Source organism: Mesocricetus auratus, unplaced genomic scaffold (assembly GCF_017639785.1).
Source record: "Mesocricetus auratus isolate SY011 unplaced genomic scaffold, BCM_Maur_2.0 Super-Scaffold_100006, whole genome shotgun sequence".
NCBI lineage: Eukaryota > Metazoa > Chordata > Mammalia > Rodentia > Cricetidae > Mesocricetus > Mesocricetus auratus.
This window is the reverse complement of record NW_024429190.1, coordinates 64,832,482-64,856,723: the sequence shown is the minus strand read 5'-3', so window position 1 is coordinate 64,856,723 and position 24,242 is coordinate 64,832,482. Positions and strand designations below refer to the sequence as shown.

General features: G+C 36.9%; 1 protein-coding gene and 1 pseudogene across 1 annotated transcript; both read left to right on the top strand.

Moving 5' to 3' along the window:
- Nucleotides 1-2,820: 2,820 nt before the first annotated feature.
- Nucleotides 2,821-13,938, top strand: LOC101842501 (UDP-glucuronosyltransferase 2A3). Its single transcript, XM_005068180.4, has 6 exons — nucleotides 2,821-3,564; nucleotides 6,479-6,627; nucleotides 9,219-9,350; nucleotides 10,760-10,847; nucleotides 12,599-12,818; nucleotides 13,380-13,938. The coding sequence occupies exons 1-6, from the start codon at nucleotides 2,844-2,846 to the stop codon at nucleotides 13,672-13,674; spliced, it is 1,605 nt and encodes a 534-aa protein (XP_005068237.1). The 5' UTR covers nucleotides 2,821-2,843; the 3' UTR covers nucleotides 13,675-13,938.
- A 7,574-nt stretch (nucleotides 13,939-21,512) lies between these two features.
- The window catches only part of LOC101842859, a 28,209-nt pseudogene continuing 25,479 nt past the window's right edge, over nucleotides 21,513-24,242 (top strand).

Here is a 24,242-nt window from a genome sequence, read left to right as displayed (position 1 = left end):
CTCAGCCATTTTAGACTCCTCTATTGAAAATTCTCTATTTACTTCTGCAGCCCACTTTTTAATTGGATCCTTTGGTGTTTTGGAGACTTGCTTCTTGAGTTCTTTGTAAATTTTGTAGATCAACCCTCTGTCAGATGTGGGATTAGTGAATATTTTTTTTCCATTCTGTGGGCTGCCTTTTTGTCTTGCTGACTGTGTCTTTTGCCTTACAGAAGATTCTCAGTTTCAGGAGGTCCCATTTATTAATTGTTGATCTCACTGTCTGTGCTAATGGTGTTATGTTCAGGAAGCTGTCTCCTGTACCAATTCGTTCAAGGGTACCACCCACTTTCTCTTCTAAGAGGTTCAGTGTGGCTGGATTTATGTTGAGGTATTTGATCCATTTGTGCATGGCGATAAACATGGATTGATCTGCATTCTTCTACATGCCAGCCTCCAGTTATGCCAGCACCATTTGTTGAAGATGCTTTCTTTATTCCATTGTATATTTTTAGCTTCTTTGTCAAAGATCAGATGTTCATACATGTGTGGGTTAATATCAGGGTTTTCAATTCGATTTCATTGGTCTACCTGTCTATTTTTGGCATCAGGCAGACAGGCATGGTACTAGAAGGGTAGCTGAGCTCTTAAGACAACAACAACAAGGCAGAGAGACAGCTAACTCAGGATTGCATGGTATGAGCTTTTAAGACCTCCAAATCCTGTGACACTCTTCCTCCAACGAGGCCACACTTCCTCATCCCTCCCATACAGCTCCACTAGGTGGGTCCCAAGCTAACTTATAAGCCTATGGAGACTATTCCCATTGAAAGAGTCACAAAATATATGCATTAGATTTATTGAAATGAAACCTATGTAGGCCAGAGTTAGACAATTTTCACAAAATCAAACAACTCAGAATTTTTTAATAACACTTATATCTGGATACCAGTTGAAAAAATGTTTAATTTACATTGTATAGCACTGTCCCTTCCACCTTTCTTCAAATATTATATCATATCACAAAACTTGTCACACTATGCGGTTTCTATTACCTCCTTGGTATTCATTTTATTTCAAAGAACTTTGCTCGCTAAGATAATACTGTTAATATTTTCTTAGAGCACTTGCTGGCCCTCTCATATATTGGGAATTACTGTTTCTGAACTTTTGGGGAATGCTTTCTTTATGAAGTCACTAGCCTGTGTAAATTAATAGAATCCATTGACTTTGCTGCTAATTTTGCCGTGGTAAGCATGCACGGTAGGCCCAGCCTCTCAAGGTACCACAAGCCCCAAGAGCAGACCGCGGGACACAACAGTTTTAGAGGAGACAGAAACCTGAGAGAACACAGTCCTTTAATGTCACCCACCTAACAGACAAGGTGTGAACTAATTTTACTTTGATATTTTTCATGAATATGGCCTAGGAATTTTCATTGCCAAAGCAAAACCTCCAAACAATTTTGAATAAAAACATGATGTGTCTGTTGTGTCTGGGGATCAGTGCAGATAACCGCAGAGCCTCTAGGTATCAGTTCTCCAGCTAATGTTTCAGAAACTTGTCAGACTACAAATGATGGTGTTAGGAAAAGATCTTTGATCCTCTACAAAAATTGTACTCTCTTTTCTTCTGATCATCTCTCCAACAGAAATTTGAAATTTTAATAATCCATTTTTCATCAAATGTTTATACTGAATACAACTCTAATAGCACGTGCATATAGTAACACCTATGATAGGGAATGTTCTTCTGTATATATGTTTCTCTTATTGATTGATGAATAAAACACTGTCTGGACAGGAAGATAGGCAGGACTGAGACAAGGAGAATTCTGGGAAAGACAGGCAGGGAGAGCCCACCAAAGAAAGTAACCATGTAGACCACAAAGGAGTAGAAGGTATAGGCATTCTCTGGTAAGCCAAGACCACATGGAAATGTATAGATGAATATAAATGTGTTAATTATAAGACAGAGTTAGTCAATAAGAAGTCTTAGCTATTTGACCAATAGTTTATAATTAATATAAGTTTCTGTGTGTTTGTTTGAGGCTGAGAAGGGTGGCAGGACCTGGTGGGACAAGAAATCTTCAGCAGCACACCTATATTATTATTATCTTTTAAGTTAATAATAGCACATTTTCACTTCATAAAGTATTGATCCTTGAAGATTTAGCTGAAGTATTAGTGCATCCTCCCCTTCCCCTGGCCAGTCCATTGCTATTCCCACTTTTCTTTCATGATACAGACACTCCTCATTCTGATTCTTCAGGCTATTAACTGAGATGGGTCTCTGTTTTTAAATTGTTGATCAACTGTCACATTTCATCTGTCATAACAACTCTAACCCTATAGTTCCATGTATTCTCCCTGACACATGTTCATAGAGATTTAAAATGAACCACAGAGTCTCCTGTTGAAACTTGACTGCTCCTTGGAAACTCTGTGACCCATAGAGTGAACTAAAATCTCTCTGCTCTAGTCATAATATTCCAAAAATCATTTTCCTTTAGTGTGTGTTCTTCACCTGGCCTAAGCCATGTAAGTCTTCATCTAGTCTTAATTTAGCTTCAGGCTGGCACTCAGATGTTGTGCCTACTACCATTACACCATTATTTGAAAATATTACATTTTTCCCGTTTTTAAAAAGCACAAAGTAGAAAGGGTAAACAACTGGATCCAGTTCTTTATAAGTACATCTCTAAACTACAGAACAATATTCTACGGGCACTGTATCAGATAGACATATCTTGATCCGTGTGTTTTTGTAACTTTGGAAGTTAATATTTGATTTGTGTTATAGCTAAATTGTAACTCAACTGAGTAAACACTCAATCTCTGCAGAGCAGGTTGGAAGGACACATCATGGCATCTGAGAAGTGGGTCATGACAGTTTTTGTGGTGCAGCTTTCTTGTGCTGCCTATGGATTTTGTGGCAAGGTTCTGGTGTGGCCCTCTGATATGAGTCACTGGCTGAACCAAAAGGCTATTCTTGACGAGCTTGTGGATAGAGGACATGAGGTGACAGTCCTGAAATATTCTACTCTCATGATGGATCAGAATAGACAATCTGCACTGCACTTTGAGAACATTCCTCAGTCAAATGGGGAAAAAATGGCCGAGAATCAGCTGAATGAGATAGTGAACCTAGCTGTGAATGTCATTCCAAAGTTGCCATTGTGGCAAGGAGCAGCAAAATTGCGAGAATTCTTTTTGCAACTCACTTCTGTGTTTGAAGATGTCTGTAGGAGTGCATTGTACAACCAGACATTCATGAACAAGCTCCGGGATAGAAAATATGATGTACTGATTACAGATCCTGTCATTCCCTGTGGAGAGCTGATGGCTGAGGTGCTTCAGGTTCCTTTTGTGAACACCCTGAGGTTCAGCATGGGCTACATCATGGAGAAACACTGTGGCCAGCTTCCAGTTCCCCTCTCCCATGTGCCAGTTATCATGGCTGAATTAACCGATAATATGACCTTCACAGAAAGGGTGAAAAATATGATGCTGTCATTGTTTTTTGAATTTGTGCTTCAGCAATATGACTTTGCATTCTGGGATAAGTTTTACAGTGAAACCCTAGGTAAGAAACTACATTTCATGCTAAGCTAATTGATAGACAGTATTTTAAAACTGAATTAATGTTTAAAAACAATAAAAGGAATGCATGCTATAAGCTTTGATTTCCATGCAAAACTACAAGTGAAAGTAAAAGAATGTTTATTGATAACTGTTTGGGGAAGCACTATGAAGTTATTTTGCCATGATTTCCATGTTTTTATAAACATTAACTTGTTTAGTAATACTTTGAAATTTAGTAAATCACCATAAATATGAATTGAAGGCACAAATAAATATCAATCGAAGAGAACATTATTTTATTTGTCATATACAGAAAGATAATTATTTCCAGTACATTGTATCTTTTCAAGAATGGCAGGTCTCTTGTAAGGAAACAATATACAGTTGTAAAAATAATAAATCTTTGTGGCAGTAACAAGAAGAAATATAACTAATTTTAGGATGATAATAATTCAGTATGTGATTCATTGCCTATGAATTTCATTCCACAAATACTTACAACAGCAAATTATTGCTCTAATATCTATACTATTCTCCTGTCAATTGAGGAGCCTGATATAATTATACATGCTGCAAATGAGGGCAGAATCATGGAAGATGTGATTACAGCAGCCCTAGAAATCTAGCAAAACCCAAAATTAAACTATTACATATTTTTTATTTATTTTCAAGTTTCAATTTAGATTAGAAACAAGGTTGCTTCACAAGTCAGTTCCAGGTCCCTCTACGTTTCCCTCCCCTCTTCCCGTACCCTCCTCCCAACCTCCCCCCCCAATATCACCTCATTTCCCCAGGGAGGGTGAGGCCCTCCATGGGGGTGTCCATAGCCTGTCACCCTCCCCCAAGAGTGCAGGGTGAGAGTGCATCTCACATTGTTAGATGGGAGTCCAAAATCCATGTGTATACTCGGGATAAATACTGATCTACTGCCCAATATTTTTTATGGCAGCATAATTTTTCATTTGGTATTTCATATATCATCCAGTCCTGCCAAGAAAAAAATTAGTGGAAACTGATAGACTTACTCTCAGAATGAATATCAGGTTGCAAGACAAAGTCAATCATTCATTAGAAAACAGAATGAAATAAAAATAAATTAAATGTTCTTGGTGAGGTGAAAACTTTTACTCTGCTTTAATGTCTGAAGAAATCAAATCTTTTAGAAATTAATACTCTTTCTAGGTTTCTGTATTTCACAGTCTGGAATATAAACCATTTTAGCAAAATTTTCACCATGACAATGTATTAAGAGGCTGCACCCAGTGACTATGCCAAAGCCTTACTCTTCTTTAAATGGTTATATATAGGTAGAGTTTTCCCATTCTGTCTCCCTGTTCGTTGATCCAGAAGCTGCTTTGAAATTACTACATTGAGACTTTGTATTATTTTTAAATGCTCAGCTGATAACGCAGGGTTATTACTAACTAGTTCTTATATTTAAATTAAGCCATTTCTATTAATCTATGTTTTGCCACGTGACTCTGGCTTTACTTATCCTCTAGCAAGTCTTGTTCCCCTGGTGTCTGGCTGACTCTACCCCACTTCACCCCAATATTCTCTCTGTGTCTGGCTGTCTCTCCTATACATCCTGTATGGCTACTGGTCTGTCAACTTTTCATTAACTAATAAGAAGAATAATATATATTCACAGATTTTAATCCCATAGCATTATCCCTTTTTCTCTAACTGAAAATGAAGGGTTTTTTAAATAGTAAAACTATATATTACAGAAGAGCTGTTAATCAGGAATTATAATTACAATATCCAGTCCATTTTTATTTGATAAAATTGGAGAAAATATTTTACTATTTATCTTATCTTTGTGATTCCAAAGTTTTGCACCAAATGTATCTTTTATCATGACTAAGGATAGCTGTAACTATCTAGCCTCAGCTCCATCAAAAACCCAGAAGGATGAAATTACCTAATAACAGGGACATCTCACTGTCTGGACAGTCACCCAAAGATCTTCCAGAACATTAACATATCCATCTTGGGCACATTGGCCTAGAATATCTGGCACAATTTTCTCAGAAGCATGGAATTTTGGAGTACTGTCCTACCTTGTTGTGGAAAAGATGGGTAGGTGCTTTCTGATCATCAGCTTGAAGTTTGAACCTCAATATCTGTCTCTGAGTCTTTTATTTGTCATGCTTCATGGATACCTACACTTGTATGTCTCATCCCAAAGTAAAGACTGTACTGAGTGTGACTTCATCAATATTTCTTACTGGAAAAATATTGACAAATCAATATAAGGGATGGGTTTTAACTCAGGAAAAAACCCTGGACTAAGTTTTGTAGGATCCTACAACATTGTACATAGAGCAGAGTACAACAAAGAATAAAACAATTGTAATCTTGGGTGGAATCCTGAAACCAATGAGAGGTGATAAAGGACTTTAAATGGAGGTAACCTATCTTCAGTCATGTAATTGTAGAGAAAAAATAATTGTGAAGTTTATCATTCATTATAACTCTGTTTATATCATATTGGTTATTGTTATGAAATTATGGTTACTATTTTTAATACCCCCAATCCTTGCTTCTTTTTTCTTTCCTCCTTTTCTTTAAACATATATTCATGGTGAGCATACTAGAGGATTAAAATTTTCTTAATAACTTATGTAGAAATGTGAAACATTTGTAAACTGTATATTTTTCTGTGTATTAGTGTTTTCAGGAGGTATGCCTGTGTACCACATGTGTGTCTCATGCCATAAGACATTAGAAACCATAAGATGGCATCATATCACTTACAACTATAGTTACAGATGGTTATAAACTGCCATGTGTGCAAGAACAGAAAGAGCTGTTGACCACTGAGCTAACTCACCAGCCTCCTTCTGGTGAATTTTTTTCTCAGCAAATATGACAGCTAATTTTGTCCACTCAACTTTCTGTTTGTTTTCAAGGAAGACCCACCACATTCTGTGAGATCATCGGGAAAGCTGAAATTTGGCTAATCAGGACATATTGGGATTTTGAATTCCCTCGTCCATATTTACCAAATTTTGAGTTTGTGGGAGGACTGCACTGTAAACCTGCCAAGCCATTACCCAAGGTAAGTCTGTGAAGGAGAATATATTAGATATTTAATGATACAATATCTGATTTTCATCAAGGCTAATAACTTTACTAACAGAGATGTTAGTATTTAGTAGCTTCACTGTACCAGGGGGCTTTACTTTACTCATCATAGTTACTCTTTGATGAAACTTGTTGGATCTTTTGAACCTTACTAAAGAATTTAGGATTAAGAATAAAATTAGAATGATGTATAAAGAGTATGTGTGTCTATACTGTGGATACTCTAGTGAGTTATGGAAAGGAGTCATGAAGGTCACTAAGGAGATTTCCTGCAGTATTTTTCATGTGTCTGACAGATTGCTTGATAGAGAAAGATGCCTCGTGAGAGATCTGAGAAAATAGTTTAGAATGCAATGAGTCAAGAAAGCTTGCATTCAAGGCCTTCAGAATCAGGGCAATTCAGACCTAATCAATTGATTAATAATAGGCATTAATTGGTGCGCTGACCTTGATTTGACAGTTATATGAGTTTGCCTTTCACACACCTGTGGTAAAGAACCAAAGATTTCTTACTTCATTGAAGAAAACTTTTAAGAATTCTTAAAAAAGATCAGTTGGTGTATATTGAGAGTCATCAACATCAAGTAAAAGTAATGAAACAGGTGGACTCAAGTAATGTATAGGGGCTCCATAATTTTTGAGGTAAAAAATATTGCATATCATATCTTAGATATTATAAAGAAAAATGTGAATGAAGGCATGTTGAAATGAAAAATCACTGAGAAACAAAAGATAATACATAAACAAAGTAGAAAAACCCTACCAGTAAAGAGTGAGGAGACAAATAAAATTTTGTTTGATTTGTAACCCCTCAAGAATGAAATTTCAGAAGACTGCAGATCAATAGCATTTCCTGAGAAGTTCTGTATTCCTGTATAGACTCTGAGTTTGTATTTAAATATAAGCTTTCATTTTAGTGTTCTGAATATTCTTTTCTTATGTTATAGCTGTCAGACATAAGCTTAACTGAATATTATCATATAGAATTCAATAAATCAATATCTAAATGATACAGAGATTGCTTGCTAGGTAAACTCAATACCACTCTGTTGTATTTAACATCTTAGAGTCCCTGCTTATTTGCACAAAACTGCTTAGACATTTTTCATAGGAGTAAAGGGTACCTTCATTCCAAATTCAGGTTGTCTAACTACATAGACTTTGACCAATAAATGTCAGTCATGGCTTTCATCTTTTTTGGAAATGCAGAATAATGCAAAGATGAGGCTCACTCAAGTAAAAGTTCAATGTCATTCCAGGAGAGACAGACACAGAGAGAGAGAGAGAGAGAGAGAGAGAGAGAGAGAGAGAGAGAGAGAGAGAGAGAGAGAGAGAGAGAGTCTGTGTGTATTTCTATGTGTGTGCCTGTGTGGGTTACTATATATATGAGAGTAAGTTGAAACAATCAAATAGTTCACTAGACAAGACCTATATTTTTAACCTCATCACTGAAGTGTTACAGGCAGGGAAATTTTAAATATGAGGCTAGGCTGAGATGCATAACAAGACTGACTCTAAAACAAAAACTCTATATCAAAAATACAATGAAGGTCTTAAAACCCTTAATGTGAGTTGAAAATATCAGCCTACTTCAATCCATTAATTGTAAGTTTTGACCATGAAGAACACAGGACATATGTCTAAACAGTGGGATTCACATGTACATATGTCTAAACAGTGGGATTCACATGTTATTCTATGAGGAATTCAGTTCCATCCTTTGCAGTGCAAATTTTTTAAAAATGTGAATGCTCAGGGAAGTTTATTTGTAAAGTATTTTTTATTTTGACTGTAAGGTTCTGATTAACATAATTTTTGACAGAATTATGTGGGATACAATCCATCATAAAGACTACAAACATTGTCTACAAATGTCATTATGATTATAGTAATAAATTCACCACTATGTTCCTCTTAAGAGTGTAACTATAAAATCCCAACACTAACAGATCTTGGTTCTATGAAGTAGGGAAGACAATATACAAATAAATATACCCTGATTGTTTGTCTAACAATCAATAGAAGAAGTGGGTTTCTATAACAGTATTTTATTTATGAAACCAGCATAATAATATTAAATTGTCACCCTTTCTTCCATGGAATAATTCCCCAATTTTACACATAGCTCACTGTTTGGAGGAGTGATAAATTTTGAAAGCAACTATCCCACTCACCAGGAGATAAGCTTCCAGGAGCTGCCATACTCTTCTATGTTAATTTGGTGTTGTATTTTTACTGCATATATTTATGTATGTTTCAGAGAGGTGCTTCCTTTTTACAAGACTGGGCAGTTCTACAAGTCATAAGAAGAACTGGTAAAAAATCGTCTGACACATCTTTTCATTTTTACTAATTTCTTTCCTTTTTCACTTACAATACTCTATTTTTGAGACAGATGGTACTATGTAGCCCAGGCTGACTTGGAACGCTCTATGTAAACCAGACTTTCCTTGAACTCACAGAGATTTGCCTTCCTCTGCCTCTAGAGTACTGGAATTAAAGGTATGTGCCCTTGTCTGGGGGCATGGTGTGTGTTTTTTAATACAAAGAATATTATGTTTGCAGGAAATGGAAGAATTTGTTCAGAGTTCAGGGGAACACGGTGTTGTGGTGTTTTCTCTGGGATCAATGATCAAAAACCTGACAGAAGACAAAGCCAACCTCATTGCCTCGGCCCTTGCCCAGATTCCTCAGAAGGTAGGTATATCCTCTGGATCCTGCGGAGCAGAGAATCTCAGGGGCTATTGGATAGCATAGTTGACAGGTTCCTTTGAAGCTGGAAGCTGGAACTAGCTACTTATGAGCACAGCTGACACCAGCTTTCAGTAAATATTGATTGACCATATAACTAGTGTTTGTAGATACATGTGATTCTTTGCCTACTGACTCTGGGCACGACTATGGTAATAAATACTTTTGTATTCTTTCCCCATATCCATTCCTTCTCTATTTCTCTCAAAATAAGAGCAGGCCTCACAGGGACAAAAACTGAAAATAGTATAGTAAGTTAAAATAAGACTAGGCACAAACCCTCAAAAGGAAGATTCCAGACCACTTAAAACCCTGAATGCTAGCAAAAATTCCAGTTCACAATTTAGCAAAGTGGTTTACAAAACTGGAAAGTTTACATACAGATCAAAGAGAAATTTGCAAGTAGACACCTGAAGTCATGGATTCTTTCCAAATTAAGAGTTCATGCTTTCAAGTATATACTTGTAATAGTCAAAGAATATTAATTTTCCAGTTTATATTTAAGAAATTTAATAGAATCCCATTGCCTTACATTTATGTGCTAGACAAACTACGAAATTTGTATGAAACATGCTAACTATGCTTGTACAAATATGTTTATGCCTACAGTTGCCTACAATTTTCTAGCTCTTAGTTATATAAAAATTCATCTTTCATTGTGTAGAAAATATTATGTGACAAAATGTGAAATTTTTAACCAAATATGTGGTCTATAAACAAAGAAATACATACAGAGAGACAGAGACAGAGAGGGGGAGGGAGAGAGTGAGGCAGAGAGAGAGAGAGAGAGAGAGAGAGAGAGAGAGAGAAGAGAGAGGGACAGAGAGAGAGAGAGAGAGAGAGAGAGAGAGACAGAGAGACAGAGAGAGAGAGAGAGAGAGAACACAACATCAGAGAGGAATGAAGAGGAAAGGGCAGAAGTAGAAACAAAAATGATAAGGTGAGAGGCAGAGCCAAGTTTGAAAAGGAATCTGAAAAGGGAGAAAAAAGTCATCAAATAAATAATAAAAAAATTCATCACCAACAATAGCCTAGTTATATTTTGGGGGAAAATCACATTTTGAACATGATGATTAGGACCAATAGGCTATGTGAAATAAATGTGTATGGAGTTCATATTCATACTGATTTTGAATCCAGCTTTTCAGTATGAAAGATTATGTTGATAGCAATATGCTTATTAGACAGTTAGTAGAAACAGGTAGGAATGAACAGGTCTACTACATCTCTTAATTTTTAGAGACGGCCACAAATATTCTCCCTTCTCAAGGAACACCTAAAGAATAGCACTGCTGCTGTACCTCATCCTCATTATGTGTTATTAGCCTACAAAATCACAGCATTGTCTTTAACAGGTTTTGTGGAGATATTCAGGCAAGAAACCAGCCACATTAGGATCCAATACTCGGCTTTTTAACTGGATTCCCCAGAATGATCTACTTGGTAAGACCTTGGGTAAAAAGCTACGCAATTAGAAAAACAACATCAAATCAATTGATTATATTGAATAATTTATATTTTCCAGTTGCACTTCCACTTTAGAGACAAATATAATTAAATAATTAGCCATTAAGTTAAGGGTTGTTTATCTTGTTTTGCCTTGGTTCACAAAAGAGCATCTCCAGTTAAAACTTTCATCCGTCTTCAGGACTCCATCAGAATTCAATCCCCCTGTGATACCTTCTTAGTCATTGAAAAAGTTGTTAATTCAGGGGAAGAAATGTCTCATGTGCCCAACCTTTGTAGGTTGTGATTTCTTCTTCAGTGACTCACACTATGTACTTTTTTCAGGAATTTTTCTTCTCTTAGTTTTTTTATATATATGTTTTTATTTTTTTATTTTTTTATTTTTTGGTTTTTACGAGACAGGGTTTCTCTGTATTGTTTCAGAGGCTATCGGTCCAGCCTGGCCTCGAACGCACAGAGATCCGCCTGCCTCTGCCTCCCAAGTGCTGGGATTAAAGGCGTGCGCCACCACCGCCCGGCATATATATATGTTTTTATTTAAATTAGATACATGCATGCTTCACATGTCAATCCCAGCTCCCTCTCCCACACTTCCTCCCTTGTCCCTCCATCAGCTCCCCCCCCAACATCCCACACAATCCCCACACCATTCCTCAGGGAAGATGAGGCCCTCCATGGGGGGGGGGGTTCTCCAGAGTCTGTCATTGCATTCAGGGCAGGACCTAGGCCCTTACCATGTGTCCAGGCTGAGAGAGTATCCCTCCATGTGGAATGGGCTCCCAAAGTTCATTCGTACGCGCCATGGTAAACACTGAAATACTACCCAAGGCTCCAGACATTGCTGAGGCCTCCTCACTGACACTACATTCAGGGAGCCTGGATGAGTCCCCTGCTGGCCTCTCAGCCATCATTATGCATTTCAGGAGCTCCCCCTTATCCGGTCAGCTGTCTTTGTGGGTTTCACTGGCACGTTCTTGACCCCTTTTCTCATCACTCCTCCATCTCTGTCACTGGGTGTCAGGAGTTAGGTTCAGTGTTTAGGTGTGGGTATCTGCCTATGTACTTTAAAAAAAAATTTAACTTAAAAACAATCTTATTTTGCTTACGAATCCCAGTTCCCTCTCTCTTGTCTCATTTCCCCCACCATTTCCCCTTCCTACCCACTTCCATTCACTTCTCAGACAGGGTGAGGCCTCCCATAGGGAATCATCTATGTCTGACACATCATTTTGGGCAGAACCGAGGACCTCCCCCCTGCATCTAGGCTGTCAGGTATCCCTCCATATTGATGACTACCTTAAATGACATCATAGAGCCTTCATCCAGTAACTGATGGAAACTGAAGAAGAGATTCACACACAGCTGAGCACTGAGCCAAACTCCTGGGAATCCAGTTTTAGGGAAAAAGAAGGGATGAGCAAATGGCTCATGACCATGCTGAAGAAACCCACAGAAACAGAAGACCTGAGCAAATGGGAGCTCATGGACTCCGGACTGACAGCTCGGGAACCTGCAAAAGACCGAACTGGGCCCCCTGAATGTGGGTGTCAGTTGGAGACTTGGGCAGTCTATGTGGCTGCTGTCAATGGAACCAGTATTTATCTGTAGTGCATGACCTGACTTTTTGGAACCCATTCCCAAAGGAGGGACACTATGCATTTTTGTGTCAATATGATAACTTGAAACTCATGCCAATTTGCCAATTTGTCACTCTGTCCCTCAAACAGGGCATCCTAAAACCAAAGCTTTCATCACCCATGGTGGAATGAATGGGATCTACGAAGCCATTTATCACGGAATCCCTATGGTGGGAATCCCCTTATTCGCTGATCAGCCTGACAACATTGCTCACATGAAAGCTAAGGGAGCAGCCCTGAATGTAAATTTGAACACAATGACAAGTGAAGATTTACTCAATGCCTTGAGAGCTGTCATTAATGAACCTTAGTAAGTACTACAATTTGGAAAGCCATGCCAGCCACTGGTTAGCATTGTCCTCATTCTGGAAATTTTCCAGTGCTTTATATTTGTCTTATTATCAAACACGATGACATAGAACAAAGGCAAAAAATTAAGAATGTTTATCCTATTTCCTATCTTCTGGTGTTAGTTTCAGAAACAGAAAAATATTTGTTTTGAAGATTATACAAATGAATAGATTTGCAAAATATTTTATGAATGCACCAATTCACTTGTAGTTTTCACGCGAGAAATAAATATATAAACAATTGTTAGATACAAGATAGAATGAATGTGCTGAATATTGCTTTTCAAAATAACAATTTGTAGTGTTACTAAACATAATAATTAAGTAAAAATTATTTCTGAGTAATATCACCTTAAGAACAATTGCTTACATAACTTGTCCTTTAAACTTCTGACAACAAAACCAAGAAAGTTCCAGAATTATGGAGCATTCCTCAACTTATATATGACTGATGGTTTGCTTAATGTACAGGATGTTTCATAAACAATCAATAACACAGTTTATATGTGTTTATCTTCTAGTTATAAAGAAAATGCCATGAGGCTATCAAGAATTCACCATGAACAGCCTGTGAAGCCCCTAGACAAAGCTGTCTTCTGGATTGAGTTTGTCATGCGCAACAAAGGGGCCAAGCACCTTCGTGTGGCAGCACATGACCTCACTTGGTTCCAGTACCACTCTCTGGATGTGATTGGGTTCCTCCTGCTCTGTGTTGTAACTCTGGCATTCATCATCATTAAATGTTGTTTGTTTACTTGTAGAAAATTTTGTATGTCAGAAAAGAAGACAAGGGTGAACAGAAAAAAAAAGAACTAGGTGTTTCTAGGTTTGAGAATGTCACCAATGAGAGTTACATTAAATCTAGCCATAAGGAGCTTCCATTCTTCTGCTTTTATACTACTTTGAGAAAACTTTTCTTCTATATCTGAAAAAATACCATGTTAAATATTTAGGCTTATTTCATCTGTTCATTCATTTCTGTTGTTGTCTTGTAGGCAGTCTTATTATTCTCCAATATTGTCTTCAAATATGGAAACTGTTAATTCTAAACATGCTCTATAGAAATGGAGTGATGACTAACAGTTTGTAATTGATGTATATGAGGATCAAACATATCATATTGTCCAAAAATAACTACAATAATTTAGTGTGCTATGAGAAGACACATTTCTTTTTCATTTTTTGGGGGGGTAGGCTTTGTGTCTTGTTTAATTTAGAATCATTCTTGTTTTACATGTTAATCCCAGTTCCCTCTCCCTTCCCTCCTTCCCTAGCCCCCCACAGATGCCCTATCCCATCCCCTTTCTGCTCCCTAGGGAGGGAGAGGCCTCCATGGGAGATCTTCAAAGTCTGCCACATCATTTGGAGCAGGGCCTAGACCCTCCCCTATGTATTTAGGCAGAGAGAGTATCCCTCTATTTGAAAGGGGCTCCTAAAGCCCAATCCTACAATAGGGATAAATACTGGTCCACTACCAGAGGCCCCATAGATTCCCCAGGTCTCCTAACTGACACCCATGTTTAGAGCGTCTGGGTGGCTACTATGCTGGTATCCCAGATATCAGTCTGGAGTCCATGAGTTCCCTCTTGTTCTGGTCAGCTGTGTCTGTTGGTTTCTCTAGCTTGGCCTTGACCCCTTTGCTCATCACTCCTCCCTCTCTGTAACTAGATTCCAGGAGTTTGGCTCAGTGCTTAGGTGTGAGTCTCTGCTTCTGCTTTAGGATGGCACATACGGTAGTCATCAATCTCATTATAGGGGAAGGGTATTCAAGGTAGTGTCTCCACTATTGCTTAGATTCGAAGTTTGGGTCACCCTTGTAGATCTCTAGACATTTCCTTAGTGCCAGATTTCTCTTTAAATCTATAATGGCTCCCTCTTGTATGGTATCTCTTTTCTTGCTCTCCTCTGTTCTTCCCCCTACTCAGGCTTCCTGCTCCCTCATATCCTCCTCTCCCCTCCTCTGCTCCCTTTCTCTTTCTCTTAACTCCCTCTCCCCTCCCCCCCCCCATGCTCCCGATTTGCTCAGGATATCTTGTCCCTTTCCCCTTCTCTGGTGGAATCATGTATGTCACTCTTAGGGTCCTCTTTGTAGGGGAGAATTTAGCTATGCCCATTTGGAGCTTGGACAGAGGGATATGAAATAGGCAAGAGATACATAGCAGAAAGAGAAAGTAAGATTTTTTTTTTCTCCTGGATGCTGGCCTTGCTTCAGAGAGCCCAGTACTTCCCAGCATCCCCTGTAAGTGATTTCTATATTTAATAAATTATCTTAGACCCCCCCTTTTTTCCCAGTGCACTGGGATTGAATCCCATTTCTGAAACCAGCTGATATGGAAACAGGGTGTGTAACAGAGTGAAAGAATTATTACTTTTCTCCTTGAGAGGCATACATTATAGGTTCTTTAGGATGAAGTCCTAGGACACAAAGTAGTTTTCAGCTTCACAGAGATCCATGCACTCCCTCAGACAAAGAAGTGTTCAGGCTGCTCTCTGTTACTCTGTGTGTTCGTTTAGTGTCATGGAAGCATGAAGGCTTGATAGAATGACTGGTCTTAGACATTAATGTTGTGTACCCTGTATGTCTTCCAAATTTTGCAGTATCCTGGCAACTGCAACTGTATTGATCCTTGCAATTCCCATTATATTCTGTTTGTGTTAAAAGCATAAAAAGTCTGATTGTTCTCAATAAAATTGCCCCAACCTCAGTTGTGCTGTGGCTCTTCCAAACTGCCTCATTTAATTCCTTGAGACAATAGCAGGTGACCTTGGCCCAGCTAAGTAAGTGCATATGTTTACAGTCTGCAAATCAACTGCTTGCTGACTGTCAACTTGCATTCTGTGGGCTTTCTCTGCACTCCTTTTTGTGGTGAAGAACCTTTTGTGGGTGGTGAAATTACATACTCTTGCTCTCTCTGCTTATTTTTCAGATTCATATACCTTCCAGGTGTGCTGGCTAATTTTATGTATAATTGATACAACCTGGAGAGGACACATGGGGGAGCCTTAACTAAGAAAATGCCTCATAAAATTGACATGTAGATGAGCCTGTAGGGCATTTTTTAAATTGCTAATTAATGGGGGAGGGTACAATTCATTGTAGGTGGAGCTATCCCTGGGCTAGTGTCCAGGGTTGTATAGAAAGCAGACTGAGCAAGCCACGAGGAGCTACACCTTTGATCCCAGCACTCAAGAAACAGAGGTAGACCGATTAATATGAGTTCAGGGCCAGCCTGTTCTACAGAGTAAGCTCCATGACAGCCATGTTTACATAGAGAAACCCTGTCTCACAAAACCAGAAAGAAGAAGAGAAATAGAAAAAGGAGATAGAAAAATAAGGAACATTTACCAATTCCTTTCTACATTTTTAAGGCTTGTCATTTCATATCCTGATACCAAAACAAGACAAAGATCCTTGTCTGAATTGTGAACTTTGAACAGCTGGTAGAGTAATTAGGCTTACTGATTAACTAAAGTTTTATAGTCCCAAAAGACAGAAAACTCATTTTCATTTGTTGTTTAATTTTTGAGGTTTTACAAGTTCACACTGTAACTTAGAGAGAGTTATGCTTTTCCATATTTTCTTTTAGTGTTGCTATGCCTTGTATTCTAGTTGCGGCCTGTATACTAAGTCCTCCATAACTGAGAGTGAATAAAACACTTTCTAATTTTCATGTAAGTTCTCTTTATTATCTACAAATATACTCTTATTGTCTAATTCACACTGAATAATGACAAGTATATCATTTTCTTTCTCTATTAAGAGAATGCCAAGTGATTATAAGCCATTCTCCTTATTTAGCCTACGAAGCCACTAGACAGAGCTGCCTTCTGGTTTGAGTTTGTAATGCAACATAAAGGGGCCAACCACCTGGGGCCACTTGCACACAGCATCAGCTGCTACCTGTAGAGTTCCCTAGATTCATACTCACTTCTGTGGCACTCATTGGCTTCCTTGCCTTTTGACCCAGGTTAAATTCACCGCACTCACATGGCAGTTAACAACTGTTTGTAACTCCATGATCTGACACCCTCACACAAACATATGCAGAGGCAAAACACTAATGCAAATAAATTTTTTAAAAAACTGTTAAAATACTGATTGTTTATCAAAAATTTGAGAAGAAAGAAAAAGGAAGGAAGGAAGGAAGGGTGGAGCTAATGGTAATGAAATATTCCTTACATTCTAAGAGACTGAAACTTTTGCTGGACCTCACAACCGAGTTAATAATACACCTTGAGGTCACATAAAATTTAAAATTTTGAGCTAGCCCTGTGCTCAAACTGTTTGTTCAACCAGACATTTAAAGGACAATATAGCAATCAACCTTGTTTGCCCCTGAATTTCCCACATAATCAACATTTACGATCCTAGCTAAGAAATAACCATACTCTTAAATTACATATTCTTCCATTTACCAACCCATGCCAGAGTCCAGCTCCAGTGGGGTTCTTGTGCCACAAGAAGGATATGTGAAGTCGGTGAAAAATGAGGAGTCTGACCACCAGATGTCTTTCAAATTGATGGTCTTGACTTGCTCAGATCATCTTTATTTATACAAATTCTAATGCATTCAAGCATGAGCTGTTTCAAATCATTTCTCTTTAACCATTTTCCAAGAATAATTAACATTTTAGCTTCTTTTCATCTTTCCCTCTCCCTTGATGTCATTGTCCTTTATCTAATATCATTATATAGCAAGTTGAATGTTTATATCTAGATAGGTACATCTTATTCATACCATGCCCTAGCTGGCAGCAAACATGCGGTTACAAAGTAAGAGATTTGAGTCCTGTGGTTAATTCTTGACAATATGAAATTAGCTAAATATACTGAGATGACTAGAGTATCATTTTCAGGTATGAGTAATCTGTATGTCACCTTTGTTATCACCTTTAGTACGTGGATTGCAGTTATATTCTTATTCTTTATAAGTTCTCAAAATAAAGATTAATGCCTAACTCTTTAACTATTAGGATTAAGTTTCTTTATTCTTCCTAACAATTTCCACATGCAATTTTCTTTGAGAGGAACTAAGAGTTTTAGATTCCTTTATTAATGCTTTGATATTAGAAAAGTATCTGAATGTTCATGTCTTGGTGCCAGTGAAATGTCTGACTTTTCATGTCCTTTTATAAATTTTATTACATTTTAAAAATTAGAAACAAGCTTGCTTCACATGTCAATCACAACTCCACATCCCTACCCTCCTCCCACACATCCCTAGTCCCCCCAGCTCCCCACCCTATCTCTACTCTTTTCCCCATAAGAGGTATCTTATATTTTTTCCTTCTGTGTCCCTATAAAGTTTTTAATGTCATCTTTTAAGAAACCATTTTTTCTGATTCTTAAGTTCTTTTGAATATATTTATCTATTTTCAATATTGAATAAACAGTAATCATTAACCTTAGTGAGTTCCTCCTGCAAAGGCAGTCAGGGATGACTGGAGAAACTTGTTTCTGTAACACATCAGAGAAATTTGGCTTTTATGTAAATGCTTTTGTTCCTAGAAAACCCAGACTAACAAGGCAAAACTAAGAGTTTTCATAGCATTAAGCATAGCAAAAGTTAGAGAAGCCTGAAGTTCATGAGCTCCCTAAGATTAGTGCAGGAGTTTGCAGTATTGTATCCATAGGTCCTCAACTAATGGATGGGATTCTCCAAAGGCTCTTGCCTTCTAAGAAGTTCCATTTGCAACACACCAGTGCACAGCTGCCCAGGGTGACAACATGGCTTCTACCAAACCCGGACAATGCATGTCTATCATTTTCTGGAAACAGCAGTTGAAAGCAACTTCCTAAAACCCACCATAAAGATTGAAAGAAACTAAGTGTGGATGTTGGTTGATAAATAATTATGTTTGTAGTGCACTTTGCTTTCTCAGTAAGTTGAGATTAATTGAAGACAGTGATTTAACTCCTTGTAAAACTCCGAAAACGTTTCTGTAACGTATTCCATTCTTCCCCCATGTGGTGTTTTCTATACTGTTTAATGAAGACACACAGACATAGAGGCAGAAACAGCCTTCTGGTAGGCACAGATTAAGACTCATGCAACAAAGGACTGGAGATGGGGAGCATGGAGAAAAGTATTTGAATCTAGACTTACTCTTGGTTAAATGACTCCAAGGGGAAGTGCTTTTCTTACTTTTCTTACTATGATACCAACAGATACGTTATTGATGACTCAGAGTGAACCACTAATGCAAGTAAGGTACTTGTTAGTTCACTAAGACCTAGTATGTGATCGATGGTTGTGTGTGATAGGACAATCTTTTATTTAACAAAGCACTGTGTATCAGTTTTGGCATGATAATCCTCTGGTTTTTAGAAGACTTTGGGATATTTGATGTACCTACAGAGTTTCAATCTATATAAACATTAATAACTAAACAATTCTAATAAAATTTCCTTAGACAATTTACTGCTGACTTATGGATGTTGCAGTCCTAAATATAAGGACATTCACTGAGTCATCAGTCTGTTTAATGCAGAAGAGAATTAAGCCTGAAGCTTTGTAGAGCTTTTTTAGAAGCACTGTCGTTTTACTAAAATTGACTAGCAAAGTCTGTGAAAGAAAAGGAGAACATGACCTCTTTGTACATTGGCAAGGCAGTTTTTATTTAAACTATATAAGTAGGAGAGAGAGATTTCAAAATAAAATGAACCCACTCCTGTCAACGTAGTGAATGGGACTTTATAGAAGTAGAAATTGAAGGGAATCAAAGAAGTACAAACCCGGATGGACCGCTCAGCTGCAAGTAAATGGAAAAGTAAACAAGGAAGTGGAGATTACTGAATATGCCCTGACAAAAGGAGTAGATATAAAACACTTGGAATAATTTTTACCAATAACAATGATAATTCTGTTCAGGCAATAGAAAATGTTGTTTTATTATATATGTCACTAAATTTTAAAAATATGTTTGTAATAAAAAATTGTAAAAGTCATATTTACAGTTTTTTCTCAAATAAGAATACACTAATTCCCTTTAACTTTATTAATTTATTTTTTAAAGAAAAAATGTTGTACACAATTTATTCTAAGGCTATGATAATAGTTTCTTGTTGAGACCGCCAGGCTGCAAATAATGGCACAGAGATTTATTATTAACTATGAAATCTTGCCCTTATCTTAGGCTTTTTCCCAACTAGCTCTTATAACTTAAATTAACCAGTTTCTACTAATCCACATTCTGTGACATGGATCATTTGCCTCTGCTCTCTCCTGTATATCTAACTTCTTCAGTGTTTCCTGGCAAATCTGCCTTCCTTTTTCTCAGAGACTTACTCCAGTACTATTTATATCCATTTGTATTTTCCTTACACATTCACACCCATTTTATACTTTTATGTTACATTATATATAAAATGTATATTATATATAAACAATGAAAAGTCACTAGAGGATTTATCTGTTTTTCATAGTGTGGTCATTTGTATATAAATAAGCACATATACCTGTTATGTTGTTCATTTGTTTGTTGTCTTGTATATGTTTGCTCCTTTTCTTGTTTTCCATATTGGTGATTTGTTCATTTTCTGTGGTTCTTTTCCATTTTCTTTGTGTGTTTGTTCCACTATTACATTCTGTTTTATATTACTTTTGTGATTGTATTTTATGTAAGTTTCCTCAAGTGTAGGACTCATGAGATATATAACCATCTTGATGGTAATAACTGCCTTCAGTATTACTTGTTTCAGAAACTTTCATCGCTCCTTGAATTCTAATGTTTGGCTGGATATGTTGTCTTAACTTTTTCCTTCCTTTCAGAATTTTAAATATATTTCATTGTGTGACATTATCTAAAATATTTGTTTAGAATTCTTTCCTTAGTCTACTAGAACTCCACATAAAGCATTAATAATTTCTGCACACTCATTTCAGGATTATCTTTTTGTTTTGGACTTTGACAACAAGATAATCACAACAAAATAGCTGGTTATTTTGATGCAACATACAGGATATTTTTTAAACTTGTTTGACAGAATGTTCTGGAATATTTCCAGAAGTTATTGTATGGAACTATTTTTTTAATCTGTCAATTTTGTGTCATCCATAATGGCAATATTTGTACATTTAATGTTCAACATGTACTCAGTTTTTATAACTTTGTCAAATTTCCTTTTTTGTTTCAAGTTACTTATATTCTAGGTCAGAAATGATTTTTCTCCCTAACTTACTGTTTGACTTGCAATTGTACTTTTATCTCATTTTGAGGACAATTATTGCACATTATATTTGCCTCTTTTTAATAATTACCATCTCTGAAAACCTCTCATGATACTCACTGGTTCTGCAAGTTGGACTTTGGTGCAGTCATGACTATGATGTCTTGTGGACTGCTTTTCTGGCATGAACAGATACATATGTGCTTGCCTGTGTTGTATCTTCTCAGAAAAGAAGTTTCCCACACAACAGTAAGTGAACACACTTCATCACAATGCATTCATTAAACACACTAATATAGGCATTAACTAATTTAATGTGTAACTTCAGTCAATGTACTATGACTAATCATTTACTATATCAACATTGCTCAACCCAAGTTATATTTTAACTTACAATTTAATTTCCACATGAAGAGATAAATATCCATGTTGTATCTAAGGAGAATATTACATGAACAAAAACTTTGTAATTTCCCAGGATGCCTGTGAAGTGCATGTCTCTTCTGCTGTTCCTGCAGATGAATTGCTGCTTCAGACCTGAGGATTGTGGGAAGGTGTTGGTGTGGTCAATGGAATTCAGTCATTGGATGAATCTAAAGACAATACTGGATGAACTTGCACAAAGGGGTCATTAGGTAACAGTTCTCAAACCTTCAGCTTCCATCTTTCTTGATCCCCCCAAATCACCTGGCCTAAAGTTTGAAGCTTTCCTACATCTGTCAGTAAAGATGACCTGGAAATTTTTTACACACAGTGGGTCATTGGCTGGATGAATGAAATACACATGAGATACATGCTTGGGATATTTTCCATCACTGGATGAAGAGTATAGTAAATAGTCTGATCTGTGGCTTAATCATTGAAAAGAAGCTGTTTTGAACAAACCACTTATGACAAAACTGAAAGAACTGAAGTTTGGTGTCCTTCTTTCAGATCCAAATGGACCCTGTTGTGAGCTGATAGCTGAGTTACTCCCCATATCCTTTGTGTACAGCATTTGCTATTTTCCTGGCTACACAATTGAAAAGTACAGTGGCAGACTTCTCTTCCCTCGCTCTTATATACCTATTATTTTGTCAGGATTAAGTGGTCAAATGACATTCTTGGAGAGCGTAGAAACTATGTGCATGCTTTATTTTGACTTTTGGTTCCAGACATTTACTGAGAAGAAATGGGATCTGTTTTACACTGAAATTTTGGGTAAGTTAATATTTTTATCTCTAGATACGTATCTAAAATAAGATATATATGCCTTTTAAAGGTGTAATTGATAAATATATTTTAATATTACATTTTCACAAACAGTGGTCAGTCAGGTATCATTGGTAAGATGACTCATTTAGTACACAATTGATTCAGAACATTCAGGAAGGTCATGTGATTAATCAAAGTTTACCTACACATTTTACACATTTTTCTCATGTATTAAGAAAATATGCTTAACAATGTAGAACAGGGAATTACATGAATTTATTATCTAATGATGATCTTATGTAGATAATATTTTCTTTATATAAGAATTTTATATGTGTTCTGAAGTATTTACTCCTTGCTATGGGATAGTCTGTTTAATCACAGACTCAAAGAATGTAATTTGAACTTCCTGGTGATTGTATTCCTTCACAAGTTCCTTCTGTGTAACCATCTCAGGGTATTAAATCTTCTAAACCATGGATGCACATGGATTTGCTTGTCATTTTTTTAAGGTCAAGTTTCTCCATTAAAAAAATAGCCCCCAATAATGGTGAATATAAATTTCTATTCTCATAATTTCTGCACATATTCAAGGTATACTATTTTATATAATAAATAAATACTATTAATTTCTTGATAAAAAGAGAAGTATATTAAGAACTATTAAGTTCTTACTATAAAGCAGAAGTATAATTGGAGATCATTAATTCAGTCAGGCATCAAATTCAGAAAACACTTGGAAAGACAAGGAACAGGGAGAGGTTGCTGATATTTTAGAAATAGGATAAGAACTGCTGGAGCAAGTTGTGTGGTCAGCATATTCTGTCTGGAGTTTTAGTGTTTTTTGAATATTTACTTAATGCATTCAAATCTTTAAGGAGGAAGGAAGTGCAGCCTTAATTATATGGAAGCTTATCTTTTTTAATTTAAATTAGAAACAGTATTATTTTACATGTCAGTCCCAGTACCCTCTCCCTCCCATTCTCTCATGCCCCCCACTGACCTCCCAACTCATCCCTCTCCTGCTCCCCAGGGAGGGTGAGGCCTTTAATGGGGGGTTAATTAAAGTCTGTCACATCATTTGGGCAGGGCCTAGTTCCTCCCCCATGTGTCTAGACTGAGAAAGTATCCATCTATGTGGAATGGGCTCCCAAATCCATTCATACACTAGGGATAAATACTGGTACACTACCAGAAGCCTCATAGACTGCCTAGGGGAGACTTATCTTAATGAGTCTTTATGATGGTTATTTACTGAGTTTGCTATGGAAATAGAATTTCTTGTCAGTTTGCTTACAACACAAGTGTTATTATGTAAGCCACATATAAATTATGTACATAAATTACATTTTACTTGAATAAATGTAGTGTTTATAACACACATTTTATACATAATTGAGCAATCATTCAAATACTTTTCAGGAAATCTTGGTATATTCTGAAGACAACCTTGCCATCATCTTCTCCCCTTCCTGACCACCTCGTTTTCTCCATCTAGGAAGACATACTACATTAGCTGAAATGATGAAGAAACAGAAATGTGGCTTATTAGGTCCTACTGGGATTTGGAGTTTCCTTGCCCAGCCTTACCTAATGTTGACATCACTGTAAACCTGGCAAACCCTTGCCCAAGGTAAATAAATGCCTTTTTGTTCCTTTTGTTTGGTTTAATTTTCAATGGACATGGTTCTACATCATTCTGCCAAGTCTCTCAGTGAAAAAGATATAGGAAGTAAGGTATTGATACTGCCAAAGAAAAGGATAAATTTTTACAGGGTCACATATTTCTGAATTTCTACATTTAGTGAACAACAAGAGAAACCTTAAAAGTATAAAGAACAGTGAGCAAGACAAAATCGGTGAAATTCATCATATCAGAGTATATCACTCATTATTAAAAAACTTTAGTTAGGATACCCCAAATTAGTGTTGAAGTGTGGGTGGACAGCATAAGCATGACTTCTGCCATCATCCCCATCTTAAAGCTCCTTAGCAAAGATAAAAGTTTATACTTCATTAA